Here is a 27,981-nt window from a genome sequence, read left to right on the forward strand (position 1 = left end):
ACCCACGGCAGCTGAGCCTCGGTGCAAGCATCCCGACCGACGGAGAATCGCTTCCAGTTGCAACGGTCGCAAGTCTTTCCCTGCTACTCCTGCATACTCCGTACATCTTCATCCCATTATATAGTCATCTTATTTCATACCACTTAGTCCATCCTCAGAATATACCGGGGGAAATACAGAGTATAACGGCATATTCCTGCACCGATCATCACACCGGTCGGGCTGAGAAAGAAGCCCACATTCCAAACCCGACCCGCACACCGCAATGGCCTCAACGTCGACAACCCAACGCCTCCTCCGCGAACTCAAAGACTACACCAAGTCCCCCAACGAGGCGCTCCTTCACCTGGGCCCCGTCGGCGAAGATGATCTCCTACACTGGGAAGCCGTCCTGAAGGGCGTCAAGGGCACACCCTACGAAGGCGAGTCAGGTCCCCTCCTCGCGCCCAACACAGAGAGAGAATACCCACCCACTACCACCTCCCCGACCGGTCAAACATGGCTATCGACGGGTACTGACTGCTCTACAGGCGGCCTCTGGGCCCTCCAAATCACCATCCCGCCCAATTACCCCCTCGCGCCGCCCACCATCCGTTTCGCCACCCGCATCTCCCACCCCAACATCTCCTTCACAACCGGCGAGATCTGCCTCACGCTGCTGACGACCGAGCACTGGAGCCCCGTGTACACGCTCTCGACCACCCTGACGGCCATCCACCAGCTGCTGACGGATCCGCGGCCGGACTCGCCGCTGAACGTCGATGTCGCGGCCCTGCTGCGTGATGGGGATATCCCTGCGTGGGAAAGTATTGTGCGGTATTGGACGGAGGAGGAGCGGTGGCAGGGCCAGGGGAATGTTGTGCGATGAGTGTCGGGGGACCTGAAGTTGGTGGTCATGGTGGTGGTTTTGAATAAGTAGGCTTAGGTGCTCCTTCGTGGGTTGGAGAGTTGTGATGATTACGATCGGTTAGGTCGTGTCTCTTACGTATATACATACCCGATGAGTTTTTTATATATTTCAATGCTTTGGAAGATGTGTTGCAGTGGTTGAAGGGTAGAAGAGTGCAGGGGCGTGAGTATTGCTATCCACTATCTCCATATTTCAACTATGTCAAGTCTATGCCGGTTATGCACGCTTGGAGACAAGACTCAGATAGCCCTGACCAAAGTAAAGAAAGTCAAGATGAGAAAAATCAGAACTGGCGGATTGAATCCGCTGGTATACCCACATGGACCTATATTATGTACAAAAGGAGAGACAAAGAGTCGGACGCCAGAGACCATGCAAAGGATCGTAAAAAGTGGGAGTCATGTCGTAAGATATGTAGTTCAAAATCAAGAAAGAGAGAGAGAGAGAGAGAGAAAACGCCCTTTTTAAATGCAGTCCCAATCAGAACCAGTCGTCGAGAAAAAAAAAACAAAAACAAAAGAGGTCGATAGATTGATCTGAAGTTCAGAGATGGGCCGATTTTCACGGCTTCTACAGCGCCATGGCCACGGCAGCCGCGCCTCCAACCATGAGAAGCAGCTCCCTCGTTAGGCCGGTGGTGGATGCACCCGAGCCCGAGTCGGTTTGCAAGCCGGGGGCCGGTCCCGTGGTCGTGGCAGCCTGCTTGCCGCCGTCTTCGGTGGGATAGACGACAGTCACGGCCGTGACAGTGCTCCGCTGGCCGTTGGGGAGAGTGGTGGTGCTCTTGTAGGTCGAGGTGTAGGGCGTACGGGTTGTGGAGGTGGTGCTGGTGGTGCTGGTGGTGGACTGCGCCTCTGTTGTTGTCGAAGAAGCAGTCGTCATGGTGGTTTGCTTATCCGTGGTGGACGTGGTAGACGTGGTGGACGTGGTGCTCGTAGTGGGCTCGGCCGCCGTTGGGGATGGAGCGGGGGTGTTCTGCGAGCTCGTCGTCGATGTCGTCGTCTCAGCGGTGCTAGTACTCTGAGTCGATGTGGTCTTCGGAGGCGCCGGTGTCTGAGACTCGGACGTGGTCGTGGTGGTAGAGCTGGGCTCGGTCGCGGTGGGTTGTTGCTGGGTGGTACTCGTCGTTGTCGTCGTTGACTTGGCGGTCTCCGTGGGAGACGGTTGAGCAGAGGTCGAGGGAGCTTCCGTGGGAGCTGGCTCTTCAGTGGTTGGGGTGGGTTCAACAGCGGGGGTGGATGAATTACTTCCGAGCTCGCGAGGAAGATTCAAGACTGGCAGCGACCTTCCCTCTTTCTGGATAGCAGCAATGGCATCTCTGTCGGTAGGGAAGACGCCATGGCGGAACTTCTCGATGAGATGCAGGGCTTTGTGGATCGAAGCTTCGCTGAGGCTGGTGAGGCTGTCATGGAAGCTATCTCTGCCGGGGACCTCCAGCTCCGATGGCTCGGGGGCTGGAGCGGCGATTGCGGAGGACGCAGCCAGAGAGACGAAGAGGAGGCGAAGGAAGCGATTCATGATGGATGAAGGCGCCCAGTCCAAGAGACTGGATGAATGGTTTGGTGATAAGGAGGAAGACCGACTTTCCAGTTGAGGGCGAGGTGGATGCCTAATCGGGTAATAGGCTGATATGGACGCACCAGCTGAGCTTGTATGTATGAGTATGCAGCCGGTTGATGGTCAAGATCCACGACAAGCAGAGGCAGGTGGCAGATATGCCGTCTTTTAAGTAGACTTTGATGATACCGAATCAGAAGACCAGATGGGATGAGAACAGCAGAAGCTTAAGTGCAAAAAGAGAAGATGAAGAGTGAGACAGGCATTCGGGTCGTTTTGTTTGTTCCCGGTTTTTGGAGCCTGAGGATAAACAGCCCATACCATACGTAACTTTGGGAGTTTGCGCCAAAAAAAAAAAAAAAATCCGCTAGTGTAGTCAGATCCTCAGATACAAGTTAGTTACTAGATAGTTACTATCTGGATACCAACTAGTCTAATCAACTAATCATTATTATTAGCAAGCTCGTTTTGTTTGGCTTCGGATTCACCGATTTCAGTGTCACAAATCAGGAACAATTGGGCTTGGTCTCCCATGGATCGGCCGTTTGGGCGTTGAAACTGAAAGCAACCTCGACCTTGGAATTTTCGCGCCAAAAACAGACCAGTTCGCATTCGTTCGGTATCTGATATTATTATCTATCTATCTACATTGTGAGTGGCAATGTTTTGGCCTTCTTATCATCCCACTTTCCATCGGCACACTGCATGCCTGCAAGCCTTAGTATACATCCAGTACTTACCAGTTCCTTACATAGGTGATTCCATATGGGCTTCAAAAGTACGTAGTACGAGCGTTTTTCTGCTGCGATACGCTGCATCATCTGGTCGATTATTCCACACATAAATAGATCCTTTCCTCCTCGTCCGTATCTAACAGCTTTATCATGGTCGGTATCAGGCCTCCCAGCCAAATCCGACGAACTCCAGAGAATGAAGATGAAGATGAATATTAGTCGGCCGACACTGTCAGCACCGTCAGCACCATCCAGCATTTTGGTTCCGGAGACGATGTACAGACTAGGGAGGGATCTCTATATCTTCCTATCCACGGTGTATTATTTCTGTCCTCTGGAGGCCAGAGTGAGATTAGATTGACGTAATCATCTTCACTTCGGACGACATAATTGAATAATACTCCCTCTATCCATTTACCAACCGATGTAGGGATTTCCTGTGGCCATTAGTTGTATTTGATATTGCGATGATCAAGACTTTAGCAACTACTACTATGTACCTGGTGCGGAGGACGACGACTGAGGACTGACTACTATTATTGAAACACCGTTCAACAATCGAGTGGATAAATCGGATGTTTCCAGTTTTTGCACAAGCAAGGTTCGACTGAGGGGAATCTCCCCAATCTATCCTTGGTTGTTGATGCTGGTCCTGGTCCCTGATTCCGTTCCAAGTTCCATGGCAGGAGAGAACTTCAAGTCACTTTCTTTGTCAAGCACTCCTATCTACTCCGTAGAGATCAAGTATGAACCCAAGAATTGAATCAAATCACTCTCTAGTTTAGCTAAAGTCTGCATAATACTACCGACTGATGGAGGATTACGCTTCCGGACAGCCATCATTATTATTGCATTGCAGGCATCCGACATGCGTGGTTCCAATCCGATTCGGGATTCCTGGATCTTCTATTTTTGCGGCTGTGGCAGTGTGGCGTTGCCGGAGTGGGACAAGTGGACAGCATTGAACTTGAAGTTTTATTTACTCACCTGGCCGGCTAACTATTCGTGGTGATTCATCGCTCGGATCGATGCGCTCAACAAATACGAGCTAGCCTGCTTCTGGATGCAATTTTTTCTCGACCAGTGTCCTATCAGTCTGCTCCCACCCAGTATCTACTCCGTACAATAAGTACGAGATATCACCGATGGCTGGGTCGCAGTCAAACAACAAGCACTGAACCCATGGGGATATTCCACAATGTTTCTCATGAACCGTGGTACCAACTATCAGGTAAGGTATACCTTCACCTTCACGACGAAAACTTGACTTTGTATTTATTCGGTATCTTTAACTGGTGAGTTGCGAAACGATGGCTTTACTGAGTTTAGGTAGTACTCAAAAATGATCCGAGTCAGGTGGGTTCGTCGAGCTCACACTCCACAGTCTCACATAAAAAATTCTTTGACAATGATCTGAGACATGCGACCTATAAATATGTGCCCAATTGGATCAATCGAACCTTTTCCATGGTTCGAGCATGGCCTATCGACTACTCCCGAGGCATTTTGAAAGACCTCAAACATGAGTCATGAGATCATTGACTTCCACCGCATAAACAAATAAACAAAAAGAAACAGAGAATTGAGGGTTGAGGGTTGACTTGGCTAAAAATCGACTTGGATTCTTTTTGCATCAGGAGACACCTGGTTCTAACAATAGTAGACGTATCGACTGTCAACAAACACAACCCAGATGGTGCAGGAACATTGTCCAGGACACCGATCGTAACGATCAACTCTGCTGTCTTGCAGTTGCATCATATCCCCCAGACATCTCGATCTCTGGCTATGTAAGCAGAACAACATCAGTCCCTCTCATCATCCCTCGTTCTTGACAACGCCCGCCCAGGCTCCCCATCCCACAACCTTGCCTCTAATTGCAGCTTCAATTTCTTCCAAGGTTGCCCTGTCACTGAGCTTGCTTCGATCGATCGGCTGATTGAGCGCAATGAGTTCGTAAAAGTAACGGTGGGGACCCTGTCCCGGAAGGGATCGGGGAGGGAGATACACGGTGTCGCCTCTGTTCTGACCGTACCGAAACCCTCCCTTGAGCAGATACGGGTCGTCATGCTTCTCATTCAATTCGAAGTCTTCGTGGTCGATACCCGTGAACACACGAGGAATTCCGTAATACAGCCCATGGATGACTGAATGGGAAAGGGGAGCATCCGGATCCTCGCTCACAAGAAGATATTCCCGGACGTTTCTGGCGGCAGAGGGCCATGACAACGACGGGACGTATCCTGCTCCCTCTGCCATGTGGTCAACATGCAGGGTCGAACCGGAGGGTCCAATTTCGTGGCACCGAAGGGAGATCGTAGGGTATGGGTATTTGGCAAAGGCTGGCCGGCTGGTAAAGAGTTTCTCATGTTGGCCGTTGACGCTGGTCAACAGCAGACAGTAGCTAATCGTGAACACGGTAAGATGCATCTGTGATGTGACTGTTAGTACAATGACTCGGTCAATGACTTGGAACTAAGTAGTGAATCTTGCCTTGTATGCGTCGCTGTGTCGAAAGTGGGTAGTCTGTGGATTGATACCTTTCGAACGATAGTTATTGCTCACAAAAAGTAATGCATGCTTGAGTGAAGGAGTAAAACCAATGCTCTCAAGGATAACAGAACGAAGACACTTCACCCCGTCTATATGGAAAGAGCAGAACTGGCTTCATCAGGAAGTAGTAGCTCATCGGCACCAACACAAACATACACACTGTCTCTCTTTCTGGCTCCTTCCTTTCCGTGACCAACGGCAGCGATGGTAAACAGCAATTTTTTTTTTGCTGGAACCTGCCATTTCCTTGTCATCGACTTCGCCGACTGGCTTTATTCACAGGATCGGCACATGCAGTCCTCATCTCCTGAGAAGTCCATACCAAGCTTTCTCTTGTGCAAATGCAGTGGCTATTGGTGGTTTGCTGCGAGCTAAATACCCAAGTACAGTCCTCGAGTGATCGTACCCGGCGTTGTGACCACTCAGATAATGCGGGGAAGCAATGCAGATTCTGGCCATCTGGAGCTACATGCGTTTGCCGAGGTAAGACCTTCCCAGAGACTCGCCTTTCAACCTCATATGATATGTCCAGAGAGAAAGATTTAAATATAAGTGAGGAGCTATCTGGTGAACTATAGTCGTCTTTTACACCTTTCTTGCACTCCATGGCCCTTGCATATAATCGGTGGAGGCACTCCTGATGTTCCCAAAATGGAAGAGATATGGAAATATATCGTCGCATCATATCCTACCCAGGGAATAGAATTTGTGGGCACATTGCTCGTTCAAGTCGCTTCTTTCTGGCTCCCCTGCTTCGGCTACCTCTGCCTCGATGTCCTATTTCCCTCATACTCGCGGCGGCATAAGTTACAGCCAGCACCAAAACAGCCCAGTCGGAGCGAGATTTGGCATTGTTTTGTGGTTGTGACCCAGAACCAACTTCTTTCATCATGCCTACATCTCTTTCAGATCTATGTTCTGAAACGCGGAGCTTCCTCGTACCGAATCGAGTCCTCTCTACCGTCCCCGTCAGAGTTTGTTCGCGACTTTGCTCTGAGCCTTCTCCTTAGAGAAGCCCTGTTCTACTATAGCCATCGCTTCCTGCATCGACCCTCCTTCTATGCCAGGATTCACAAGCGCCATCACCGGTTCACAGCGCCCATAGCTCTAGCGGCGCAATATGCACATCCCATCGAACAGGTCTTCGCCAATGCGTTGCCGATCTCTCTACCCCCGCAGATCTTGGGGAGTCATATTCTGACCTTTTGGGCATTCCTGGCTTACGAGCTCTTTAATACCGCCACGGTTCATAGTGGGTATGACTTCTTCAAGAGCAAAGCGAAGATGCATGATCTGCACCACGAGAAGTTCAATTTGAACTATGGGTCCATTGGGCTTTTGGATTGGCTGCATGGGACGGACAAGCTTGAAACGAGACGGAAGGATTAGCTAGCTGTACAGTATCAGGCATGGATGCTTGTCCCTTGGAGAAATGGATTGTTCACTGTACAGATATTCAGGGCTTCCATGCAGATTCTGCGATGGCATACATGATTATTCTTGTATTTGTGCATGATCGCTTTAGTTGGCCTGGGATACGTAGGATCAACTTCTATTTTTCCGTCTTGTCAAGTGTCGTAATAGAGCTGAATGGCCGTCATGTCGGAGTGGTGCAAAATTGTTTCGTAAAACATGGCGTATCGCTCAATTACATGGGAGAGTATCCATTTCCACGTAGGAATATATATAATGGTCATATCTCATAGCCGTAGTGAGATATCAGACTTTCCTCCAGGGCAGTATAATATCGAAAATTGGTCTCTGCAATAGAAACCTCCAGAAGATGCACATCTACTTTATCAAGTACCATTGAATATTATGGTGGAAGCTACTGCATTCAGAGCCTGGGATCTTTGAGAGAAATACCTGTCGGGTATTCTGGCGAAGGGCGTCTACCCAACCAAGAAAGTATCATCAACCTTTATACAGCCTTTCATACGTCCTCAAGATAGATATATTTATTGCCCCATAGCCAGTAGAAAAATTGCTATAGAATCTATACTACTACCTACCTAGTAGATAATTGAGGAATGAGACAGCGCCGTCTGGGTGCTGGCTGTGATCTAGAACATTGCTGGTAGTTCCAGATCAAGGGGAAGCCACACCTATTACTCTGTACTCTGTACTCCGTAGTTAGATTGTTATTAATATTAGGCAGTAGCATTCCACTTAATGATGGCTGACATTATTAGGACATGTCAGGGGAAGGGAAAAATCTGCCATGGCAAGTCCTCGGGCAGGGAGTCATAGGGAGTACGGGAGGAAATTGATTTTTAGTATGTTGTAGACGGTATAGACTCGATACTTCCATTGAATACCAAGATAGTCCAATAGATGTCAAGATAATTCATCTACATGTTCCATGGCCAGTGCCCGCAGCCAAGAAGAAAGATGAAACATCCCAGACCCAACCCCCTCAAACTCGAAGTCTTGGAACCAGGAATGCAGCCTCCATTGTTGGCTTTTCCCTGAGCGGTCTATCTAGTCGGTGGATTGGACCAGGCGCCAATAATGCTTCGACGTGGCTGGTGGCGTCTTGGTTTGACGTCAAGGAATCCTATTTTTGGCCAGCCACCGCTCAAGTCAGCAGAAGGGAGAACGGAGTAAGTATTATCTAGCTAAGGGTTGAGATAGGGGCAGAGGGAAAAGAAATAAGATGATGGATTGCTATGGACTGGGGAAGTAGCCTACTGTGTACATTATCAGAGGTCAGTCATATTGATGGTGGACTGTGCTTCTTAGAATAGATAAGACAGCGCTTCCATCCATGTCTCCGAGACTTGGAATTGAGACAGTGTTTTGTAATTTGTTATGCGCTGGCAAACCTTGGATACGCCTTCTCGCTTCGACCTACTCCATCGTACAAGATGTTCTTTTGTCCTTCATTAATGTATCTAGATTTGCATGTCAAACAGCTGTCAATCTGTCATACTCTTATCTGCAAATGGTTGATTGCTGATTCTAGGAGAGGAATAATAATAACAGCCATAAGAATAATAACAATCACACCATGAACAGGAAAGAAGACAAATGGGAGGCGCATGGAGGCACACAGCCTATCATCATCCAGGGCCTCAGGGATTGACAGTCCAGGCTCCACTGGCCCCTGGAGGATTTCCCCCACAGCGGCACTCAGCGCCCCAGCACTACACAATAGGTTCTAAAGACTAGGTACTGTCCCTATTTCCTAGACTCCCTAGGTAGGTACCTCTAGGCATGGTACTTGTACTCCGTATCTACGGGAGAACTGAGGATGGAATTATGGCAGAACACCAATATAAATAATAATAACCTCCTCTGGGAGAGAATACCTCCTGATGAGAATTCGCCCCCCCCCCCCCCCAAATCAATCTCACCATCTCAATCCTGCACGAGGACCACTTTTTTTTTGCCCTGGGAAGTTTGACCCTGGCCGATCGGACGATCTCTGCGCCTGAGAGCCCACCCAGAGTCAAGCATGGTCCTTTGGTGTTCTCCAGCAGGCTCCACTGCACTGGATTGGGCCCATTCAATCCCTCAGAACAGGCGTCCTTTTAATTATCCTGGTGTCGAGCCCTGGACAGGATGACGAGTCCCTCCTATGGAACTCTTGTATGTATCTAAACGGTAAACAGAATACCGCTGGAAATGCTATTCTTATCTCACTTCCCACTTTGCATGGGAATGATCCTGTAATCCCCCATGGTTCTGTCTTACCTATGGTATCCTATCCAAGGTAATAACTAGGTACCGTATCTACTGTGTAATGGTTCACACTTCACTGGGCTGTGTACTCCGTAAGCATTCAGGGATGGTCCATCCATGAGCCCTGGTTGGCTTTTTAAGGTCCTGCCGCCCTACCTGTGTGGTGTTGTCCTTCCTGCCTCCCTGTGTTCCTCCTTCTTCCTCTGTATCCCTTCTTCTCTCGTTCACATTCTTCGTGCTTCATTTCTTGTTGCAGTATTCGCTGTACAACGTACTGCTATTAATTCTCCGACCCCGTCACTCGCTACACGGATCTCTCTCTCTCTCTCTCTCTCTCTCTCTCTATATTCATTGCATTCGCGATCTTCTCGACAAATCGACCAGCTTATTAACTTCCACGGTCTCGCCATTCTTTTCGAATCGTTCTCACTCTTTCCGCTCACACCACCACAATCCTAATCACATCACAATGAAGACCTCTGTTGTTGCAGCGGCCCTCGCCGCCGGTGCCTCCACCGTTCTGGCCGCCCCCTCCCTCCAGGCCCGTGACGATGTGACTCCCATCACCGTCAAAGGAAATGCCTTCTTCAAGGGTAACGAGCGTTTCTACATGCGTGGTGTCGACTACCAGCCCGGCGGATCGTCCGACCTGGCGGATCCTATCGCTGATCCCGACGGATGCAAGCGTGACATTGAGAAGTTCAAGGCTCTCGGTCTGAACACCATCCGTGTTTACTCGGTCGACAACTCCAAGAACCATGACGAGTGTATGAACGCCCTGGCCGATGCTGGCATCTACCTGGTCCTCGACGTCAACACTCCCAAGTACTCCCTGAACCGTGCCAGCCCCAAGGAGTCGTATAACGACGTCTACCTCCAATACATCTTCGCCACTGTCGATGCTTTTGCCTCCTACAAGAACACCCTGGCTTTCTTCTCCGGTAACGAGGTCATCAACGACGGTCCTTCGTCCTCGGCTGCTCCCTATGTCAAGGCTGTTACGCGTGATTTGCGTCAGTACATCCGTAGCCGCAACTACCGCGAGATCCCCGTTGGTTACTCTGCTGTAAGTTCTCCTCCACTTCTGTCTTGTCTCTAAGAAATGTGAATTACAGTACTGATGGTCGATCGTCCAGGCCGACATTGATACCAACCGTCTCCAAATGGCTCAGTACATGAACTGCGGTACCGATGACGAGCGCAGCGATTTCTTCGCCTTTAATGACTACTCCTGGTGCGATCCCTCGTCCTTCAAGACTTCCGGATGGGATCAGAAGGTCAAGAACTTCACCGGCTACGGTCTCCCCCTCTTCCTGTCCGAATATGGCTGCAACACCAACAAGCGTCAGTTCCAGGAAGTCACCTCGCTCTATTCTACTGACATGACTGGTGTCTACTCGGGTGGTCTCGTTTACGAGTACTCTCAGGAGGCTAGCAACTACGGTTTGGTCGAGATCAGCGGCAAGGATGTGAAGGAGCTTGACGACTTTAATGCCCTCAAGACCGCTTTTGAGAAGACCAGTAACCCCCAGGGCGACGGCAACTACAACAAGACTGGTGGTGCCAATCCTTGCCCGGCCAAAGATTCTCCCAACTGGAATGTGGACAACAATGATCTTCCTGCTATCCCTGAGCCTGCTAAGAAGTATATGACTGAGGGTGCCGGCAAGGGTCCTGGCTTCGGCGGCTCTGGCAGCCAGAACCGTGGTACTCAGTCCACCAGCACTGCTGAACCTGGATCTGGCTCCGCCTCTGGCAGCAGCAGCAGCAGCAGCGGCACTTCCACTTCTTCCAAGGGCGCTGCAGCTGGTCTGAGCGTCCCTAGTATGACTCTGGCTCCTGCTGCCGTTGGCGCGATCACGCTGATGTCGACCCTTTTCGGCGCTGGCCTCATCCTGCTGTGATTTTCCTCTTCTCATACCCTTTTGAACAAATTGTCCACCTTTGCCATGTTTTTTGTTCATTATCTACGGTTCGGTTTCGTTAGTTCCCGGCTGCTCTAGACTTTGGGGCTTGTATTCGATTTGACGATTTTCCATGGCGTTATCTTGGGATGCATGACCCCCAGCTGAACTCCGGAATATGTACATTTGAGCTTGGATTCCTGGCCGTTTATAGATTAATCGGATGGCTTGATTCGTACCTAGGAGGATGGTAGATAGCCTACATCGGCATTTAGTGATTTTATTCAATCGGGGTTGTAGCTGAAATGTCCCAATAACAGGATCAAAACAATTGATCTCAGCCAAGCGAAAGCAGGGTGAACGGCCTTAAAATGTACGCCAGAGCAATGATGGACTTCTTGTTACTTGGCCCCGGCGCCTTTCAGGACCGAGATGGGAACACGTGATGTCTGAAAAAGGTAAACCAGTCCACTTCGACATCATTTCATCAACTGCAAACATTGTCTCGCATGCCCAAATTTGAGATCCATACCAGGAGTTCTTATGGCTTCGCATCAGCATAACGTCGGCACCAGCGAGAGGCTGCCGGCTCCCATTTCAACTTATGTGCCGAAGTCTGAGAGGATACTCCATGGGACACTGACTAAATCAACCAATTGCGCAACCCGTGTTAATGATGCCCAACCTCCTATACCGAACTATTCCAAGGGCGCTCGTTTCACATAGATGGACCGGTGGACATCTTCAGTCATGAAGATCTCAGAACTCAAACGGCCGTTCAAATATGAAACTTCTCCGATCTAGCTCCCCTTGGCGCGTTCCACCTGGCGCAGCATGCAGCATCGTTAGCGCGGCTTGGGATGCTTAATCTCTTTGGAATCCATGCAATCTGAGCACCTTTGCGGATGCAATGCAGTCTAGCTGCGGCTCCTGGGAGTCGGCGCGTCGTCCGTGCCCACTGTTTCAAGGTCTTCCCAAGTTCCAAGATGCTGGGTCACTTATGTGGTCTTGGTACTCCGTGATTCTCGGTCGATTTCCGGTCAGGTTAAGAGTCGATTCTTGGAGGTAGTTGGCTTGTTGAAAGAGTATATGAATAGGGAGGAAGTCGCTATGGCTGTTCTTCGGGTGACCAGTTCAGTTCCGTTCTTTCTTTTCTTTCGCTACACTTTCCTTCGTTTCTTTTCGTTCCTTTTCCGGCTGTTCGAGCCGCCATTCGCTTTCGGTTGCTGCTGGTGCGGTCAGCCTTCCTTTCATTTAATTGATTTTCATTCTTTCTTGATTGCCAGAACGATATGCGTTCCCTTCTCTTCGGTGGCTTAGTTGCTTTGAGCTCCACGCTGGGCGTGGCTGCTGCAGGCTACAACTCTTCTGCCTACAATGACCCGACCACAGGAATCGACTTCCAGCGATGGTGCGATGAACCCACCGGGTTCTGCTTCGGCCTAGCTCTCCCAGAGACTGTCGGTACGGACTTTGTGGGTCAAATTGTCGTGCCACTGGACAGCTCGAATGGATGGGGTGGTGTAAGTCTGGGTGGTTCGATGACCTCAACCCTCATGATCGCGGCCTGGCCCAGCGGCAACTCGGTGGTCTCCAGCTTGCGCAAGACAACCGACTACACTAACCCTGATGTCTTCAGTGGGGATGCCAGCCTCGTTGAGATCCCTGCTGGCACATCTGTGAGTAGCACGAAGCTCACGTATACTTTCCTGTGCAAAGGCTGTATTCTAGGAAACCCAGCCACATTCGGTGCCGCTGACGAGACGTTTTTCCTGGGATGGGCCCTTGCTAAGACTAGCCCCAAGACTCCTGCGTCTCCCTCCTCCGTCTTGACCTATCACTCTGCCGGATTTGGTAGTTTCGAGATGCTTCTCGGCCGAGCCAAGTCTTCTAAGTATGCCACCTGGGCCGCCATGGCTAAGCCAGCAGAGGGCACGCCAACCGGCACTCCATCCGCTACGACACCGGCCCCTTCTCGCACACCTGCTCCCAGCACGGTCCCGACCATCTCTAACGGAACATACGATTATATTGTTGTCGGTGGTGGTGCGGCCGGCATTATCGCCGCCCAACGGCTGGCCGAGACCAACAAGCGTGTCCTGCTGATCGAGCGGGGTTCCGCTCCTACGGTCGAGATGGGCGCAACTAACGCCCTCACTTGGAACAAGACCCTGACCCCATTTGATGTCCCGGCTGTCAACCAGGCCTTGTCCAAGCTCGGTGTCATCGGCGATTACCTGTGCCCTGACACCCCGGGTATGGCTGGTTGTGTGCTTGGTGGAGGTACTATCGTTAATGCTATGGCCTACATCTATCCCCAGGCTGCTGATTTCGATGACAAATGGCCTGTGGGATGGAAGTGGCAAGATGTAGAATCCGCTGCCGCTCGTCTCTATGAGAGGAACCCTGGTAGTCTTCTCCCGTCCGCTGACGGTCGCCGCTACGATCAGGGAATGTACACCGTCTTGTCATCCTTCCTGAGCGGACTCGGATGGAAGTCCGTGGACCAGCAGAAGCAGCCCAACGAGAAGCACAAGGCTTTCAGCCACCCGTCCTGGTCGGTCGCCAACGGCATTCGAGCTGGCCCCGTACGGTCTTATCTTCCCCTCGTCAGTGGCCGGGACAACTTCACCCTCCGTCTGCAGACCAAGGTCCGCCGCGTCATCCGCACTGGCGGCAAGGTCGCTGGAGTGGAACTTGAGACCGCCTCGGGTGGCATTGAGATCGTTCGAGTCCGTGCTGGCGGAAAGGTTATCCTTGCCGCCGGTGCTCTGTCCACACCTCGCATTCTGTTCAATTCAGGTATTGGACCCGCCAACCAGATCAAGACTGTTCAGAGTGGCAGCAGTGGCGTTAAGCCCCCACCTTCGAATGACTGGATCAATCTCCCTGTCGGACAGAACTTCAAAGACCATCCCATGTTCACCGTGGAGGTCCAGACGGGCGCCAACTTCACATCCTTGAACACCTCCAGCGTCATCCCTGGCACTAACTCGCTCGCGCGGAGACTCTACGCCGCTGGCTCCGGCATCTGGACGCAGGGGGCCCATCGGCTGCAGTTCTGGACCTCGAACGTGGGCAGCGACGGCGTTACCCGCTACTACCAGGGTTCTTGCAGCCCCGCCGGCAACGGCATCATTTCGATGAAGGTGTACCTGACGCACGGTGCCACCTCTTCGGGTGTCCTCGGCATCAATGCGGCCGGAGCGACGACCATCGAATCCGAGCCCTGGCTTAAGACCGACGCGGACAAGGAGGCCCTTACTCAATTCTTCCAGGAGCTCATCGATGACCTGAAGAAATCTTCCTACACCGTTTTGAAATCCACCTCTGCCGCCGACATCCTCGCCAGCATGACCAGCGGCGCCCACTATGTTGGCACCGCCAAGATGGGCCCCGACGACGGCCGTCGCAACGGTACGTCGGTCGTCGACACCAACGCGAAGGTCTACGGTACCGACAACCTGGTAAGTTCGCTTTATTGACGCGTTCCTTTACATTCACTGCTAAACGAGAATAGTTCGTTGTCGACGCCAGTATCCACCCCGACCTGCCCACTGGTAACGCCCAAGCCATCGTCATGATCGCCGCTGAGGCCGCTGTCGCGAGAATCATCGCGCTGGGCCAGGCTGGCGGCGCTTCATCCAGCATTCCTGTCTCGTCGAGCATTCCTATCTCCTCCCCGGCCCAGCAAACGGCCATTGCCACCTCCACCATGGTTGGCACCGGGCCTACTGGCGTTCAAAGCACCACTATCGTGACCCCAACTGGCAAGAGATGCCGAAATAAGAAGAGACGGATTTCTTCTCTGTGAGAATCGTCTATGGCTGCGAGGGGACGATTGCCACCTGCAATTAGTGGTGGATTTAGCTGAGATGGGTGATTGTATTTACTATATATACTGAGTGTACTTTCAAAATATAATAAATAGTTCTGATGTATTTGACAATGTGAACCCCTCCCACCCACCTCTATAGGTAAGGATTATCTACATTTATCTACATCCATAAGCTGACCGAGGAGGCACCCACTCCGAATTATCGCACAGTCGGACGAGATGGGGGAAACCACTAACAGGGGCCCGGTCCTGTTGCTCTCCTCCCTGCACGGACACAAAGTACGGCACCCAAGCCACCGACAAGACAGCTTAATTTCAGCCGCCGTTTCCCCTTCGAAATTCCCAGGCGGCTAAGGCTCAGGCCTGCAGTGCTGATCTTAGGTTGTTTGATTCCGGGATTGCTGGGGAGGGGGAGGAGGATTGATGAGTTGGCAACTGGCGTTATTACTGCCGTCGGGTGAATGGAATGGTTGGACTTGTCTGTAAGAATAGAGGATTTGCTTGACTGTTTCTTTTGTGTACGAGCATGATATATATATATATATATATATATATTTTTCTCATTTCGCGAGAGAGTGTGTGTGCGTGTTTGAAAGGCCACGAGGTGCTCTACTATACTATACTATAGTAAGTATACTGTCGACGTCTCTACTAGAGGAGAGGAAAGTGCCGGTGGCTCCAACCGCCTATAGCCCTATGAAAATCGCGCAGAAAGCGTCCGAAATTCCTCTGGAACAAGCAAAGAAATAGAAAAAAAAAATCCGTCATCTTATCGGCTGGAAATACCTCATACCTTCCTCTCTGGATTTACCGCTGGAATATTCAATTGAAACATCGACTTAACTGTGGTTGGACTAGTTCGTCCTCGTGGGAAGCAGAAAAGACTTGGTTCAGAACGGACAATTCTGCGCCACGGACCTCAATGTGGTTTGTGCGGAAGCTAGTTAGCTGGCTGTCTGTCACACTGTCAGTGTTCTTAGTCTGCCAGTGCCATGGTAGTTTGTTTAACTCAGTATCTTAGTCTGTCAGTCTGCCGGTCAGTCAGTCACTTTTTGCTCGTCCCCGACTCCTAGTCCCAGTCCTTGTAGTCTCGTTCTCCTATTGTAGTCCCACTACTGGGTGTTAGTGCGAGTCCTGCAGCTGCTCAGCCACCTCCAAACGAGGATCTCTCGAGAACTGTCTGAATGAGAAGTTGATTGTGTCTGGGTGATTCAATTGATAATGGAAACGGGATTTGGTGGCTTTTGATTGTCTTGGATGATCTCATTGATCTGTTTCTGAGTACACGCTTGGGTAATAATTGGTGATGGATGTGGTGGACAGGGTGTAGAAAGAGCCGTAGTGAGATCATGGCAACGAGCAGCTAGGAGCCTACGAGCCTAGCACCCAGATTAAGCGATTGATACCAGCCTCATAGTGACCCGAGCGCCCTTGATCAAGCTCCAGTGTTGGCGACTTGGTCCCTGTCTTCGATTCCTGTGCCACAGAAGAAGCTCTACACGACGCGAGGACAGGACCTGATGGCATCTCTCTCTCTCTCTCTCTCTCTCTCTCGAGAGGGCGAAGTGACTCTGATCGAAACCAGTGGATTTTGAGTAGGCAGCAAGATTGGTTTCGAGGCAAACGACGGGGGCGGTCCAAATGAAGCCATTGAGCAGCAGCAGAATGTATGAGGGAATTTGCTGCACCAGCGGTTGTTGACGCTGCTAGCACCGATCTGGTATCTCGCTGGAGGGAAAAGGATGATATCGTGAGAGCGATGGAGAATAATCGTGGATTGCCATTCCCTGGATTGCCATTTGCGCTGCCGCCGGGAGAAAATCCCTCATTGTCAAGCTAATCCGCTTTTCCTAACTGAATACTATCTGTCTGTCTACGACTACTAGATACTCGATCCAACTTAGTATCTTTGTCCCTGGTCCCGGAGCACAGCTTGAGCTAGCCAGCTACATCCACTACCGAAGAGATGCTACGTTGAGGACATCTTCCTGCTGCTGTCATCACCCACACAACCAATTTTGGTCCAGCAAAAAAAAAAAAAAAAAAAAGAAAAAAAAAATTAAAATCTCCATCCGCGCCAATTGGATCATCTCGATGGATTTGACGCATGCACCTGCAGAAGGATCTCCAGACCACAGATTCACGCTTGAGTCTACAGCAAGCAGACATACAACCTCCAACTCGTGGCTGTGGCTCTCCAACCGCGGTTTTCCCAGAACAGCAGTTCCCTAATAATTCCACAGCGAAAAATCATTCATAGAAATCCCCCAAAAAAATAAAAAAAAAAAGGGAAAAAGGAGTCTCTGGTCTCTGCTCCACCTCATGTATAAATTCCCCGTCCACATCCCTCTCACCATGGCCTTTCTTTTCATACAATCAAGGGATGCTCATCGACGGTGAAAAGTGGGCTTGTGAAGCGTGCGTCCGCGGCCACCGTGTGACGACCTGTAAACACCATGGTAGGAACCTCAATTCCAATCCCAATTCAATCCCAATCCATTGCAATTCAAGGCAAAGCTAGAAAGGAACATACTGACCACCTCCCGTTGACGACATAGATCGACCACTGATCCGGATCAACAGAAAAGGTCGCCCCTTTTCGACCTGTTCTGTATGCAACTGCACCCCATGCCAGGCTCCAGAGGAGCACACCAAACTTAGACGTGAGGCAGAGTCCAAGTCTCAATCTTCAAAAGTAGATGTCACCAGACAAGAGGGGGGTTGAGCACGTTGGCGGTGGTGTCTTGTGATGCTGCTGCCGCAGCCATGCTGCGGTCACCGAGGGGACGATGTCGCGGGACTCGAGTCACCATCCATTGCATCAACGCAGTCGTTCGCTGATATTCGGGGATATCGCCCCCCTCTTTCTCTCTAGAAATCCTCGGGTCGTCCTCGTCCTAGCACAGGCTTCCTGCCCATCGCCCCCCGGCCGGGCCCCGCGAACGCCGGATCCGTCTCCCCAACCGCCCTCGCACCCTCCCCCAGCTCCGTAACAACGATGCACCACCCCAGCACGAATCCGCGGTCCGGCGCCGCACGCACAGCAGCAGCAGCAGCAGCAGCGGCGGCCGCACAGTCACAGTCACAGTCACAGTACCCGTGCGCACCAGGCGCAACGCAGATGATGCACGCGCCCACGTCCCCCGGCGCGGGGACGCATCACCCCATGCTCTCGCCCGCGCCCTCGCAATTCCCGCTCACCGGCTCCTATGCGGCGCCAGGACTTGTCTCCGGCGTGGATGTCCCCGTCTCCATGGCGATGATGGAGTCGCCGATGCTGTTCGATGGCTATGCGGACGGCGGGGTGTTCTCGCTGGAGGATCTGGATGTCCATGGACTGCCGGAGGAGATGCTGCACCAGGACTGGGGGGATCAGTTCTGGCTTGGGGATGATTCCGTATGAACGGGGCTGGGTTATGATGTTGATGATGTTTATGAATGATGGTTATTTGTCTTTTTCGTTGTTGATGTAATTTCTTTCTTTCTTCTTCTTCTTTTTTTTTTCCCCCTCCAGGAGAAGATTTTGGTTTGTGGGTAAAAGTGTTTTGTGGGAGAACAGCACCAAAAGATGAAGAATCTGATCAGAACATACCAATGTAAACAAGCTTGCAGAAAGAGGAAAGAGGGTTCATAAGTATCCATTCAAGTGCTCGAGATGCAGACATGCAAAAGCGACCTATATAGATAACTTACACTCCCGATGACCTAAAAATAAGCTTAATCCACCCCTTCACCAATGAGATTGCTCCTGCTGTCTACACTTCGTGGATATAATTCGCAGGCACGCTCTTGGTCACCCCTCCTCGTTCGACATCGGCCCATCCGTCCCCGCTGTCCCGGTTGACAAGGACAAAGCGGTCGCCTTCCACCATGCTCCACTCCATCTCGCTGCGTGCCTCATAGTCATACAGTGCTTCCACGTATTGGACTTTCTTTGCCCCACGCCGAGGCGCGACAGCGGGCCCAACCCGCTTGGCCGCCATACTGCCCGCGACCGAGGCGGACGAGTTGGAGTACGTGGACCCCGGCCGCTCCGTAAACGCAGGACTCGCCGAGGGAGCGGGCGACGGAGCCGGTGCTGATTCCACGTAGGCGGCGGGGACGAGACCTTCTAGTGATCCAGCGCGCACACGCATCCATCCGGAGCCATCTAAAGATAGTCGGGTTAGATCGATCAATCCTTCTACTACGAAACTGAGGGAACTCACCATCTGGCTCGACGATTGTCACACTATCGCCCTCTTGTACTGTTATCTCGTCTGCGCCTCCTGCTTGGTAGGCATACATCATTTTCCCACGGGGCTCACTGGCTTTGGTCGATTCACTGGGCGGCGGAGCGCTGACGTACTGCGCGGGAGGTGGGGCAAGAACCCGGTTCCTCCTCGGGGCGGCGGCAGCAGGCTTGGTCTCTGCAGGCGCTGCAGGGGCAGCAGGCTCGGTAGGTTCCACAATGGTGGATGGGGGCTGGCTGGTCACAGTGGACATGGATCGGTTCGCGCTCGCAGCATATCCGGAGCTCAATGAATTCATCGTGTTTTGCCGTGTTAGCGACGGCGCGGCGGAGGAACCATTTGGCGGTGCAATGTCAATAACTGGCACCGCTCCCGCTTGTTCTTGTCGCTCGGCCTTGAGCTTCTTCTTCTCCTCCTTGGTCTGCTCACCAGGGCATTCGGCTGGTACCTTCATCTGGCATTTACTGTGACATGTATACCCACAATCCCGGCAATCGAATCCCTTCGCGTGTAATCCCCAGATTCGCTCTCCGCATAGATCACAGTTAGTGGGGATTTTGAACGTCTGCGACTTGAAGTTGTGGTTCTTTGCCCCCAGAGACAAGTCACCGACGACCGCCATGATCGTCGATGTTTCTACTTCGGCTGCCAGTCGTTTTCGGTCCGTCTCATGAAGCGCCTCCTGCAAAAAGAAAATCGACCGGACAACATCGACTTCACTTCGAGTCTCCTTCCCTTGTCGGACATTTTGCCTGACTCGCTTGGCATTCTCAACCTCCCTTCGCTTCTGGTCCGACTCGACCCGTAGCTCCCGGACCTGCGTCTTACCCTTGCTAAGGATATTTCGCAAAAATATCTTAGCAGTGTCGTCCGCAATCATCGTCTCATCATCATGCCAAACAGGACTCGGCTCGAATACCATATTGGGAGGCTCTTGCGCCTGGGTGACGTTGTGACGTAGGAACATGAGCGAGTCCATGTGCGGGACGTTTCGAGGAATCTCATTCAGCAGGTGTGACATATGTTCCGTACTTCTTGACAAAGAAGACTTTTCGAGTTGCGCCGCAAGTGACCATAACGAGTTGAGCTTCGCCACACGTGTTTCGTTGAGGTCTTGCAGGCCCTTTTGTCAATCGTCAGCAGATCCGCATATTTCGCCCATTAGCATTACGACTCACGTCAAGTAACTCTGGCACATATTCATGGAAGAACTTTTCTTTCATCTTGTTGGTTACGTTGATACTGATGAGGTACATATTCTGGTCATCATTAGCGCACTCATTGGAGCAATCTGAGAGAGACAGACGTACCTTGACGTTGTTCATTTCGAGGATTTGCTGTTGGTAAGCAGCTTGCGCCTTGCTTTTGCTGTGGTCATATGAACTTTCCATCTTCTTTCTTCGAGACTCAACCTCCTGGCAGACCCCATCGTATTTGCCCTTCGCCTTCTTGAGCTCACCGTAGGACGAGTCCCGCTCTTTCTCCAACTTTGCATGAAAGTCCACATGGCACTTTCGGAGCTCTTCGTACTGCGCTGCAGCCTGCTTGAGAGGCTCCGCGACCTGCGAAACCAATTCTGTGCCGAATCTATCCCGTTCGGCGGCATGCGATTCAACGGCGGTCAATTGTGTCGTCCACGTAGTAAGGGAAGCACTCTCGAGAGAGCCAGGAGTCATCGCGGGGTTGTCTCCAACGCTGAGGCTGCTGATCTTCTTTGCTTTGCGATCGTAGTATTTCCGACAGAGGGCAGTGAGCTTGGCAGCATATTCCTTCTCGATGACGCTCCGCTCGCGGTAGAATTGTTGTATCTCGTCCAGCCATTGTATTCCAGTCGAAACCTAAGAGGAACACCGCATTAGTTAGAAGCTTCGTGAGCGCTCCGGGAACAAGAACCGGTGTTGTTGCTCTCGTGGACGCAATGCGGGGAAGCGACTCCGACATACCCAGTTGTTGACCGGCTTGAATGCATCCTATGTAAGAATCCACGTTAGAACAGTGATCCACGAGAAATGCGCTGCGAGTGAACCTACCTTCAGCTCTGCCCCAAATTGAGGCGCAACCTCCGCTGATGCCATCTTTCAAGGGGGGATATAACTATCTCACGGCGCATGAGACCTTGGGTGAGACGCAATGGTCAGGAAAGTGGGTGCACTTGTGTACTCCGTACTTAGGCGGCTAAGTTCAACGGAAGAAAGCCACACTGCTCCACGTGCTGACGTCTCTTGGCGGGTAAAATCGAGAACCACTAACGCACTGGTCTCCCCAATAAGAATAGATGCACTTCAAGGAGCGACTGAACGGCCCGTGTCATTTGTGATTTAACATTGGTGACTCCGGAGTTGATGCGGGCATTGCGGAAGCGGGGATGATGACTGAATGGCTGGTGGGCTTGTGGCTGGGGGATATACGGTTCGGTATGTGATAATACCAGGACATCATTCTTAGGCCACGCTGGCTCTCGACCATGGCGGTTGTTGCCAACACTGGAGCTAGCTATCGTGATGTATTGGTATGGTAATACTAGGCAATGACTCTACCGCCTTCCGTAAAAAACTAAGCGGTCACAGGTCGGGGAGTTGCCCAGAACGGCAAAGCGTCATTGCACGTTATCGCCTGCTGGGTTTTTCTACCGTCATTATTATTATTGAGGTCTGAAACGCAGTCATTATTGAGCGATTCCTCGGGAACTGGCCTGGATCGAATACTTCTTGTTGTCTCCCATAAGGTGATTCTGCGGCCTGGCAAGCACGAATCATCTTCCGAGTCATTGCGATTTTGCTCTCTTCCCAGGATTCTTATTGACCTCTAATTACCCCGCCGTTGCTTCCCAGGTCCCTCCCTCCCCGCTCTCTAGCCGCCTCTTCGCAGCTCAAAGACCGCCTCGAACATCCTCTCGTTTCGTCTCTTCCTCGGGGAACATAATACACTGTCATGGCGTCGGAGCAGCCTGTCGAAGCCGCCCCATTGGGTGGCTCTCTTTCTGATCGCATTTCGAAACCCGACGAACCAACTGCCTCAGGTACGAGCGCCATTTTTCACCCATGATGCCGGCTAGACTCGCCGAATACACAGCTAATCCGCTGTAACACCTTCAGAAACACCCGAGCAGACGAGCGATCAGGCCGATGGCGCTTCCGCGCCACTCGGTGGTTCCGACTTGCGCGAGCCCGAATATAACGTTGAGGTCAAGCTCAGCGATCTTCAAGCCGACCCTAACAACCCACTCTACTCCGTGAAGAACTTCGAAGACCTTGGACTGTGAGCACGTGTTTTCGCCTATGATGCTCCCCGTTGCTAACGAAGCGCCAATCATTTAGCGACCCGCGTATCCTCAAAGGACTGTCGGCAATGAACTTCCGGAAGCCCTCGAAGATCCAAGAACGTGCTCTGCCTTTGCTGCTGGGCAATCCGCCTAAGAATTTGGTCGGACAATCTCAATCGGGTACCGGAAAGACCGCCGCCTTCGTCCTGAATGCTCTGAGCCGCGTGGACCTATCGACGGAACAAATGCAGAAGACGCCTCAGGCTTTGATCCTAGCGCCCACCCGAGAGCTGGCGCGTCAGATTGTTGGTGTGGTTTCGGTCATGGGTCAGTTCCTTGACGGACTCATCATCGGCACGGCTGTTCCTGCGGATATCAACAATCGTCCTAAGAGATTGGAATGCTCTATTGCTGTGGGCACCCCAGGCACGGTCATGGATATGATTAAGAGGCGCATCATGGTCCCAAACAAGCTTAAGGTCCTTGTTCTGGATGAGGCAGATAACATGCTGGATCAGCAAGGCCTCGGCGACCAGTGCATCCGTGTCAAAGCGTCAGTCTCGAACTATCTTGTCTTTCTGCTTTCAAGTTAAACTCAGCTGATCCTCGTGTAGTCTGTTACCACGGGACATCCAAGTCGTCCTGTTCTCAGCCACATTCCCTGACCATGTCCACGCCTATGCAGCGAAGTTCGCCCCTAACGCGAACGAGCTTACACTGCAACACGAAGAGTTGACCGTTGAGGGAATTAAGCAGCTCTATCTCGACTGCTCGGATGAGGAGGACAAATATAAGACCCTTGTTCAACTTTACGGCCTTCTCACCGTCGGCTCCTCGATTATCTTCGTTCAGGTCAGTAGCCGCTTTTCATGCACTTGAATTCCTCCCTTTTCCTGTCCCGGTTCTAATGGTACGCAGACTCGCACATCAGCATCTGAGATTGAGAAGCGAATGGTCGCCGAAGGACACACTGTCGCATCCCTTACTGGTGGAATTGACGTCACGAAGCGTGACGAGATCATTGACAAGTTCCGCTCTGGTGAAGCTAAAGTCCTGATTACCACCAATGTCCTTGCCAGAGGAATTGATGTCTCTACGGTTTCCATGGTCATCAACTATGTAGGTCTTCGATATGCCACCATCACTGTCCGTGTTATTGACTCCCTCTCTCCCATTAGGATATCCCCGAGCTCCACAGACCTGGTGTACCTGAGCGACAGGCAGACTTCCAAACCTACCTGCACCGTATCGGTCGCACGGGTCGTTTCGGCCGTGTCGGTGTCTCCATTTCGTTCGTTTCGAACCGCGAGGAATGGGATATGCTGAACCAGATTCAGCGATACTTCAACACCGAAATCCAGCGTGTCGATACCAAGGATTGGGATGAGGTCGAGGACATCATTAAGAAGACCATCAAGAATACCCGTGCCAATGCGCAGTTCGGAAAGCAGTAGGGGGATGGTCAAGGTGATTAGAAGGATGGTTTAGCCCCTGTTCTGTTAATTCGTTCGCGGAACAGATTGGCTTTGGGCCATGCTTTACGTGCGAACAGTGATGATACTCAACTTTGATGCCTGCAAAAACGAAGAAAGATTAATAGATACCATGTAACGTGAAATGGAAATGCAACTTTCCTCCTGCTCATTCGGGGTTGATCATACTTACCACATGGCACTAGACCGGCTCTACCTCAATAGATAGATAGAATGCTGACGACCCATACTTCTTACCTCCTGATCACTTATCTATAGGTCTACCAGCTCAGCGACTGCTGTGCCCAACCGAGCACTAAATAGGGATGACCACGGTCCAACTCACAGGTGATCGGGCATTCTTCAAACCCCACGGCTGACTATGCAACGACTGCGACGAGTCACTCGTGGCCAGTGTGGGGCGGATCCGCTGTGGCTTCGATCTATCCCCAGTCTGCTAGGTGCTAGATATCAGAAGTTAGTAGCTAGTAACCAACGGGTGGGATATCAGTAAGGGAGCTCACAGATCTAGAACAATGTCCTCCCATAGACGATCCGCAGGATGTAAAGAACAAGAAATGCATATTTCCAGCGGTGAGAGCCAGGCAGAAGAGGGGTATCTGCCGGGGTGCCTGACGATAAGGTGCGGGGAGAAACCTGACAGCGACACTGGCGATAGCAGGTCACATGCAGTTGCAGCAGGACCAACACTGACTGACTCCTCTTACTCCTTCTCTTCCCATATCCCTTGAGTTGATCTGATCTGACCTGATCTTCTAATGGGCATCTTCTGCATCGGATCTTTTCAGCTCACCTACTGATACCATGGCGGATACCACTGATGCATCGAGTGTGCAATCCCCCGCATCGCCCGCATCGGGGTACAGCAAGCATATCGTGGTATGTAGTGCAATACAGAACCCCTCGAGGACGAAGGAGGAAGAGAACTGAAATCTAGCATAGTTAACCACCTATCCCGGCCAAAGCGGTATCGACCCCGTTCCCCTCGAATGGGGCGCTCCCGACGCCAAATCCCGCGGCCCCGTCATCGTCTCTCGCAGTGGGGGACTGCTCAAACGACGAAATGCCATGGGAGCTCATGGCGGAAGTTACAGTATCTACAATGCTCTGGCCATCGCAGCGGGCGATCTCGATCCCAATTTCCGCCCGGACTTTCGGAACAGCGAACCGACGTTCAACTTCCCCTGGCAGCCAGCCTGGGCGGATAAAACAAAGATTGTCTCCATGGACCCGTTTGGCCATGATATCGTGAATCAGTTTCGCGAGCAGCTGAACGCTGGCTGGGATATTCGGCCCACTATGGCGGTCACGCGTGCGAATATGAAGCTCGCGGAGATCGGGGAGGCGATCAAGAACGGTCAGCTTGATGTGGATGGGTCTATAGTGGTTGACGGTTCTGGAGAAGTCCGCGTCACCAAGGTTGCTGTCGAGCCGGTCTGGTATCTGCCGGGTGTGGCAGAGCGGTTCGGCACGGACGAGGGAACATTGCGTCGGACTCTCTTTGAACATACCGGTGGGAGCTACCCGGAATTGATCACCCGGCCTGATTTGAAGGTCTTCCTTCCCCCCATTGGGGGGCTGACTGTCTACATCTTCGGGTCACCGGAACGTGTGTCGGACGAGAATGTGAGGCTGGCCCTGCGCATTCATGATGAATGTAATGGGAGCGATGTCTTCCAGTCCGACATCTGTACATGCCGGCCGTACCTGGCGTTTGGTATCGCGGAAGCCATCCGTGAGGCTCAGAATGGTGGCAGTGGAGTTGTCATCTATTTCCGAAAGGAAGGACGTGCGCTGGGCGAAGTGATCAAGTATCTGGTATACAACGCTCGCAAGCGAGGCGGAGACACGGCCGATAAATACTTTACTCGAACGGAGAACATTGCGGGCGTGAGAGACGTACGAGCCTTTCCTGCTAGATTTGAGCTACAATCATGCTAACTTGAGCCCAGATGCGCTTCCAAGCTTTGATGCCCGACATTCTTCACTGGCTAGGCATCAAGAAGATTGACCGGATGCTGTCCATGTCCAACATGAAGCATGATGCCATCGTCCAGTCTGGGATCAAGATCATTGAGCGTGTGCCCATTCCAGAGGACATGATCCCGAATGACTCGCGCGTGGAGATTGATGCCAAGATCAACGCTGGATATTTCACCACGGGAAGGCAATATACGCTCGAGGAGTTGGCCGAGGTGAAGGGACGCGGCTGGGAGAAATGGGAGGATGTAACGGTGAGTATGTCCTCTTTCGTCCGGTACTTGTACTGATCGCATCATAGCATTGATTGACTATACGACGACTTTCGTGCGATCCTCTTACGACGAAGTCTGCAACGTGCAGGAGAAGAAGAAATGGGTGCAAACGTCATCTTGTTTGTTTATTTGCAATCAGCCTGAGTAGGTGTATAGGCAAGGCAGATTCAACATTACAAGAAATGAGCCATAATTTTCATGAAGTTTTAAAGCTAAGAGACGAATGATTTGAGTAGTACACTGGTCAAATACGACTTTCAGAAAGGCTTGATCGTAATGTACTGATGACCAGTAGTAACCGGGGAGAGACAATGGCCAGATGAAGGGATCCCCGTTCGCAAGCTCGGGGCTCCATCCGAGATATGATTCTCCCACAATATCCCACCAAGTACTCGGTACTCTCGTTCTATTGAGTTTAGGCTTAGGAATTCTGACGATCAGCACCGTTTGTATGTTGTTTTGCTCGGTGTCTCTTCCGACTCGGATACTTATCCCGTTTCCCCGCTCTGTTGAAGATGTATATATACACAACTCAAACATCTAGATGACAATGCTCAAAGAAAATTTTCTCGATATTCCACGCCCTAGTCCTACATTGATCTCTGCTAAACGCACCCGTTCAGTAAACGCCCATCATGACCTCTCAACCCCACGTCCCCAAACCCGGCGTCTGGTGTCCAACCGTAACATTCTTCAACCATAACACCGACACCCTCGACCTCCCCGCCCAGAAGAAGTACTACGCCTACCTCTCGCAAACCGGCTTGACTGGCCTCGTCATTCTTGGCACAAACTCCGAGGCCTTCCTACTCACCCGTGACGAGCGCGCCGAGCTCATTGCCGCGGCTCGCGAGGCCGTCGGCCCCAGCTTTCCGCTCATGGCCGGCGTAGGCGCGCACTCAACCAAGCAAACGCTCGAGTTCGCAGCGGACGCCGCCGCGGCGGGTGCGGACTATCTGCTCGTCTTGCCGCCCGCCTACTTCGGCAAAGCAACGACGATGGGCGTCGTGAAGCGGTTCTTCGTTGACGTGGCGCGCCGGGCGCCGCTGCCGGTCGTGATCTACAACTTCCCCGGGGTGTGCAACGGGGTCGACATCGACTCGGAGACAATGACGGCGATCGTGAGGGAGTCGGCGGCTGCCAGCCCCGATGGGGTCTCCAATGTCGTCGGGGTCAAGCTTACATGTGCGTCTGTGGGAAAGATCACGCGGCTGGCGGCGACGTTCCCGCGCGAGGAGTTTGCGGTGTTTGGTGGTCAGTCGGACTTCCTGATCGGGGGTCTGAGTGTAGGCTCTGCGGGGTGCATTGCGGCCTTTGCGAATGTGTTTCCACGGACTGCATCGAGGGTGTTTGACTTGTATACAGCTGGGAAGGTTGCGGAGGCTATGGAGTTGCAGCGCAAGGCGGCGCTGGCGGAGTCCGTGTAAGAGCGGCATTGCTGCTACCAAGTATGCGGCGGCGATATATGCAGCATCGCTGGCGGGGGTTGAGGGTGCAGAGGAAAAACTGAAGCCTCGGGCGCCGTATGAGGAGCCGGCGGAGGGAGTGAAGAAGATGGT

General features: G+C 51.9%; 11 protein-coding genes across 11 annotated transcripts, besides 14 other annotated features; 8 read left to right on the forward strand and 3 right to left on the reverse strand.

The window, feature by feature from the left end:
- Positions 1–265: 265 nt before the first annotated feature.
- Positions 266–868, forward strand: pex4 (putative ubiquitin conjugating enzyme (UbcJ); the record flags this gene model as incomplete). Its single annotated transcript, XM_001273169.1, has 2 exons — positions 266–431; positions 531–868. 2 exons carry the CDS (start codon positions 266–268, stop codon positions 866–868), a joined length of 504 nt encoding a protein of 167 aa, XP_001273170.1.
- Positions 869–1,338: 470 nt separating this feature from the next.
- Positions 1,339–1,363: a microsatellite.
- A 117-nt stretch (positions 1,364–1,480) lies between these two features.
- Positions 1,481–2,428, reverse strand: ACLA_094450 (putative GPI anchored cell wall protein (Dan4); the record flags this gene model as incomplete). Its single annotated transcript, XM_001273170.1, has 1 exon — positions 1,481–2,428. The coding sequence occupies one exon, from the start codon at positions 2,426–2,428 to the stop codon at positions 1,481–1,483; it is 948 nt and encodes a 315-aa protein (XP_001273171.1).
- Positions 1,721–1,755: a microsatellite.
- Positions 1,730–1,753: a microsatellite.
- Positions 1,808–1,840: a microsatellite.
- Positions 2,429–5,019: 2,591 nt separating the features above from the next.
- On the reverse strand, positions 5,020–5,631 carry ACLA_094460 (YbhB/YbcL family Raf kinase inhibitor-like protein; the record flags this gene model as incomplete). The annotated part of the gene is made up of 1 exon (XM_001273171.1): positions 5,020–5,631. One exon carries the CDS (start codon positions 5,629–5,631, stop codon positions 5,020–5,022), a length of 612 nt encoding a protein of 203 aa, XP_001273172.1.
- Positions 5,632–6,405: 774 nt separating this feature from the next.
- Positions 6,406–7,143, forward strand: ACLA_094470 (sterol desaturase family protein; the record flags this gene model as incomplete). The annotated part of the gene is made up of 1 exon (XM_001273172.1): positions 6,406–7,143. One exon carries the CDS (start codon positions 6,406–6,408, stop codon positions 7,141–7,143), a length of 738 nt encoding a protein of 245 aa, XP_001273173.1.
- Positions 7,144–9,751: 2,608 nt separating this feature from the next.
- Positions 9,752–9,781: a microsatellite.
- Positions 9,752–9,782: a microsatellite.
- A 125-nt stretch (positions 9,783–9,907) lies between these two features.
- Positions 9,908–11,342, forward strand: gel1 (1,3-beta-glucanosyltransferase gel1; the record flags this gene model as incomplete). Its single annotated transcript, XM_001273173.1, has 2 exons — positions 9,908–10,504; positions 10,575–11,342. 2 exons carry the CDS (start codon positions 9,908–9,910, stop codon positions 11,340–11,342), a joined length of 1,365 nt encoding a protein of 454 aa, XP_001273174.1.
- Positions 11,194–11,217: a microsatellite.
- A 1,292-nt stretch (positions 11,343–12,634) lies between the features above and the next one.
- On the forward strand, positions 12,635–15,156 carry ACLA_094490 (putative cellobiose dehydrogenase; the record flags this gene model as incomplete). Its single annotated transcript, XM_001273174.1, has 2 exons — positions 12,635–14,809; positions 14,863–15,156. The coding sequence occupies 2 exons, from the start codon at positions 12,635–12,637 to the stop codon at positions 15,154–15,156; spliced, it is 2,469 nt and encodes an 822-aa protein (XP_001273175.1).
- A 553-nt stretch (positions 15,157–15,709) lies between these two features.
- Positions 15,710–15,734: a microsatellite.
- Positions 15,710–15,735: a microsatellite.
- A 971-nt stretch (positions 15,736–16,706) lies between these two features.
- Positions 16,707–16,733: a microsatellite.
- Positions 16,707–16,734: a microsatellite.
- A 474-nt stretch (positions 16,735–17,208) lies between these two features.
- Positions 17,209–17,238: a microsatellite.
- Positions 17,209–17,239: a microsatellite.
- Positions 17,240–17,563: 324 nt separating this feature from the next.
- ACLA_094500 (putative Cu-dependent DNA-binding protein) lies at positions 17,564–18,583 on the forward strand (the record flags this gene model as incomplete). Its single annotated transcript, XM_001273175.1, has 3 exons — positions 17,564–17,639; positions 17,739–17,843; positions 18,087–18,583. 3 exons carry the CDS (start codon positions 17,564–17,566, stop codon positions 18,581–18,583), a joined length of 678 nt encoding a protein of 225 aa, XP_001273176.1.
- Positions 18,222–18,253: a microsatellite.
- A 352-nt stretch (positions 18,584–18,935) lies between the features above and the next one.
- On the reverse strand, positions 18,936–21,487 carry ACLA_094510 (putative actin polymerization protein Bzz1; the record flags this gene model as incomplete). The annotated part of the gene is made up of 6 exons (XM_001273176.1): positions 18,936–19,330; positions 19,389–20,535; positions 20,591–20,671; positions 20,723–21,250; positions 21,356–21,382; positions 21,443–21,487. 6 exons carry the CDS (start codon positions 21,485–21,487, stop codon positions 18,936–18,938), a joined length of 2,223 nt encoding a protein of 740 aa, XP_001273177.1.
- An 856-nt stretch (positions 21,488–22,343) lies between these two features.
- dbp5 (ATP-dependent RNA helicase DBP5) lies at positions 22,344–24,128 on the forward strand (the record flags this gene model as incomplete). Its single annotated transcript, XM_001273177.1, has 6 exons — positions 22,344–22,431; positions 22,508–22,670; positions 22,730–23,227; positions 23,289–23,526; positions 23,593–23,793; positions 23,853–24,128. The coding sequence occupies 6 exons, from the start codon at positions 22,344–22,346 to the stop codon at positions 24,126–24,128; spliced, it is 1,464 nt and encodes a 487-aa protein (XP_001273178.1).
- Positions 24,129–24,971: 843 nt separating this feature from the next.
- On the forward strand, positions 24,972–26,570 carry ACLA_094530 (putative GTP cyclohydrolase II; the record flags this gene model as incomplete). Its single annotated transcript, XM_001273178.1, has 4 exons — positions 24,972–25,046; positions 25,110–26,066; positions 26,120–26,405; positions 26,449–26,570. 4 exons carry the CDS (start codon positions 24,972–24,974, stop codon positions 26,568–26,570), a joined length of 1,440 nt encoding a protein of 479 aa, XP_001273179.1.
- Positions 26,571–27,057: 487 nt separating this feature from the next.
- On the forward strand, positions 27,058–27,849 carry ACLA_094540 (dihydrodipicolinate synthase family protein; the record flags this gene model as incomplete). The annotated part of the gene is made up of 1 exon (XM_001273179.1): positions 27,058–27,849. One exon carries the CDS (start codon positions 27,058–27,060, stop codon positions 27,847–27,849), a length of 792 nt encoding a protein of 263 aa, XP_001273180.1.
- Between the last annotated feature and the right edge of the window lie 132 nt (positions 27,850–27,981).

This window comes from Aspergillus clavatus, genomic scaffold (genome assembly GCF_000002715.2).
Source record: "Aspergillus clavatus NRRL 1 1099423829798 genomic scaffold, whole genome shotgun sequence".
Classification (NCBI taxonomy): domain Eukaryota; kingdom Fungi; phylum Ascomycota; class Eurotiomycetes; order Eurotiales; family Aspergillaceae; genus Aspergillus; species Aspergillus clavatus.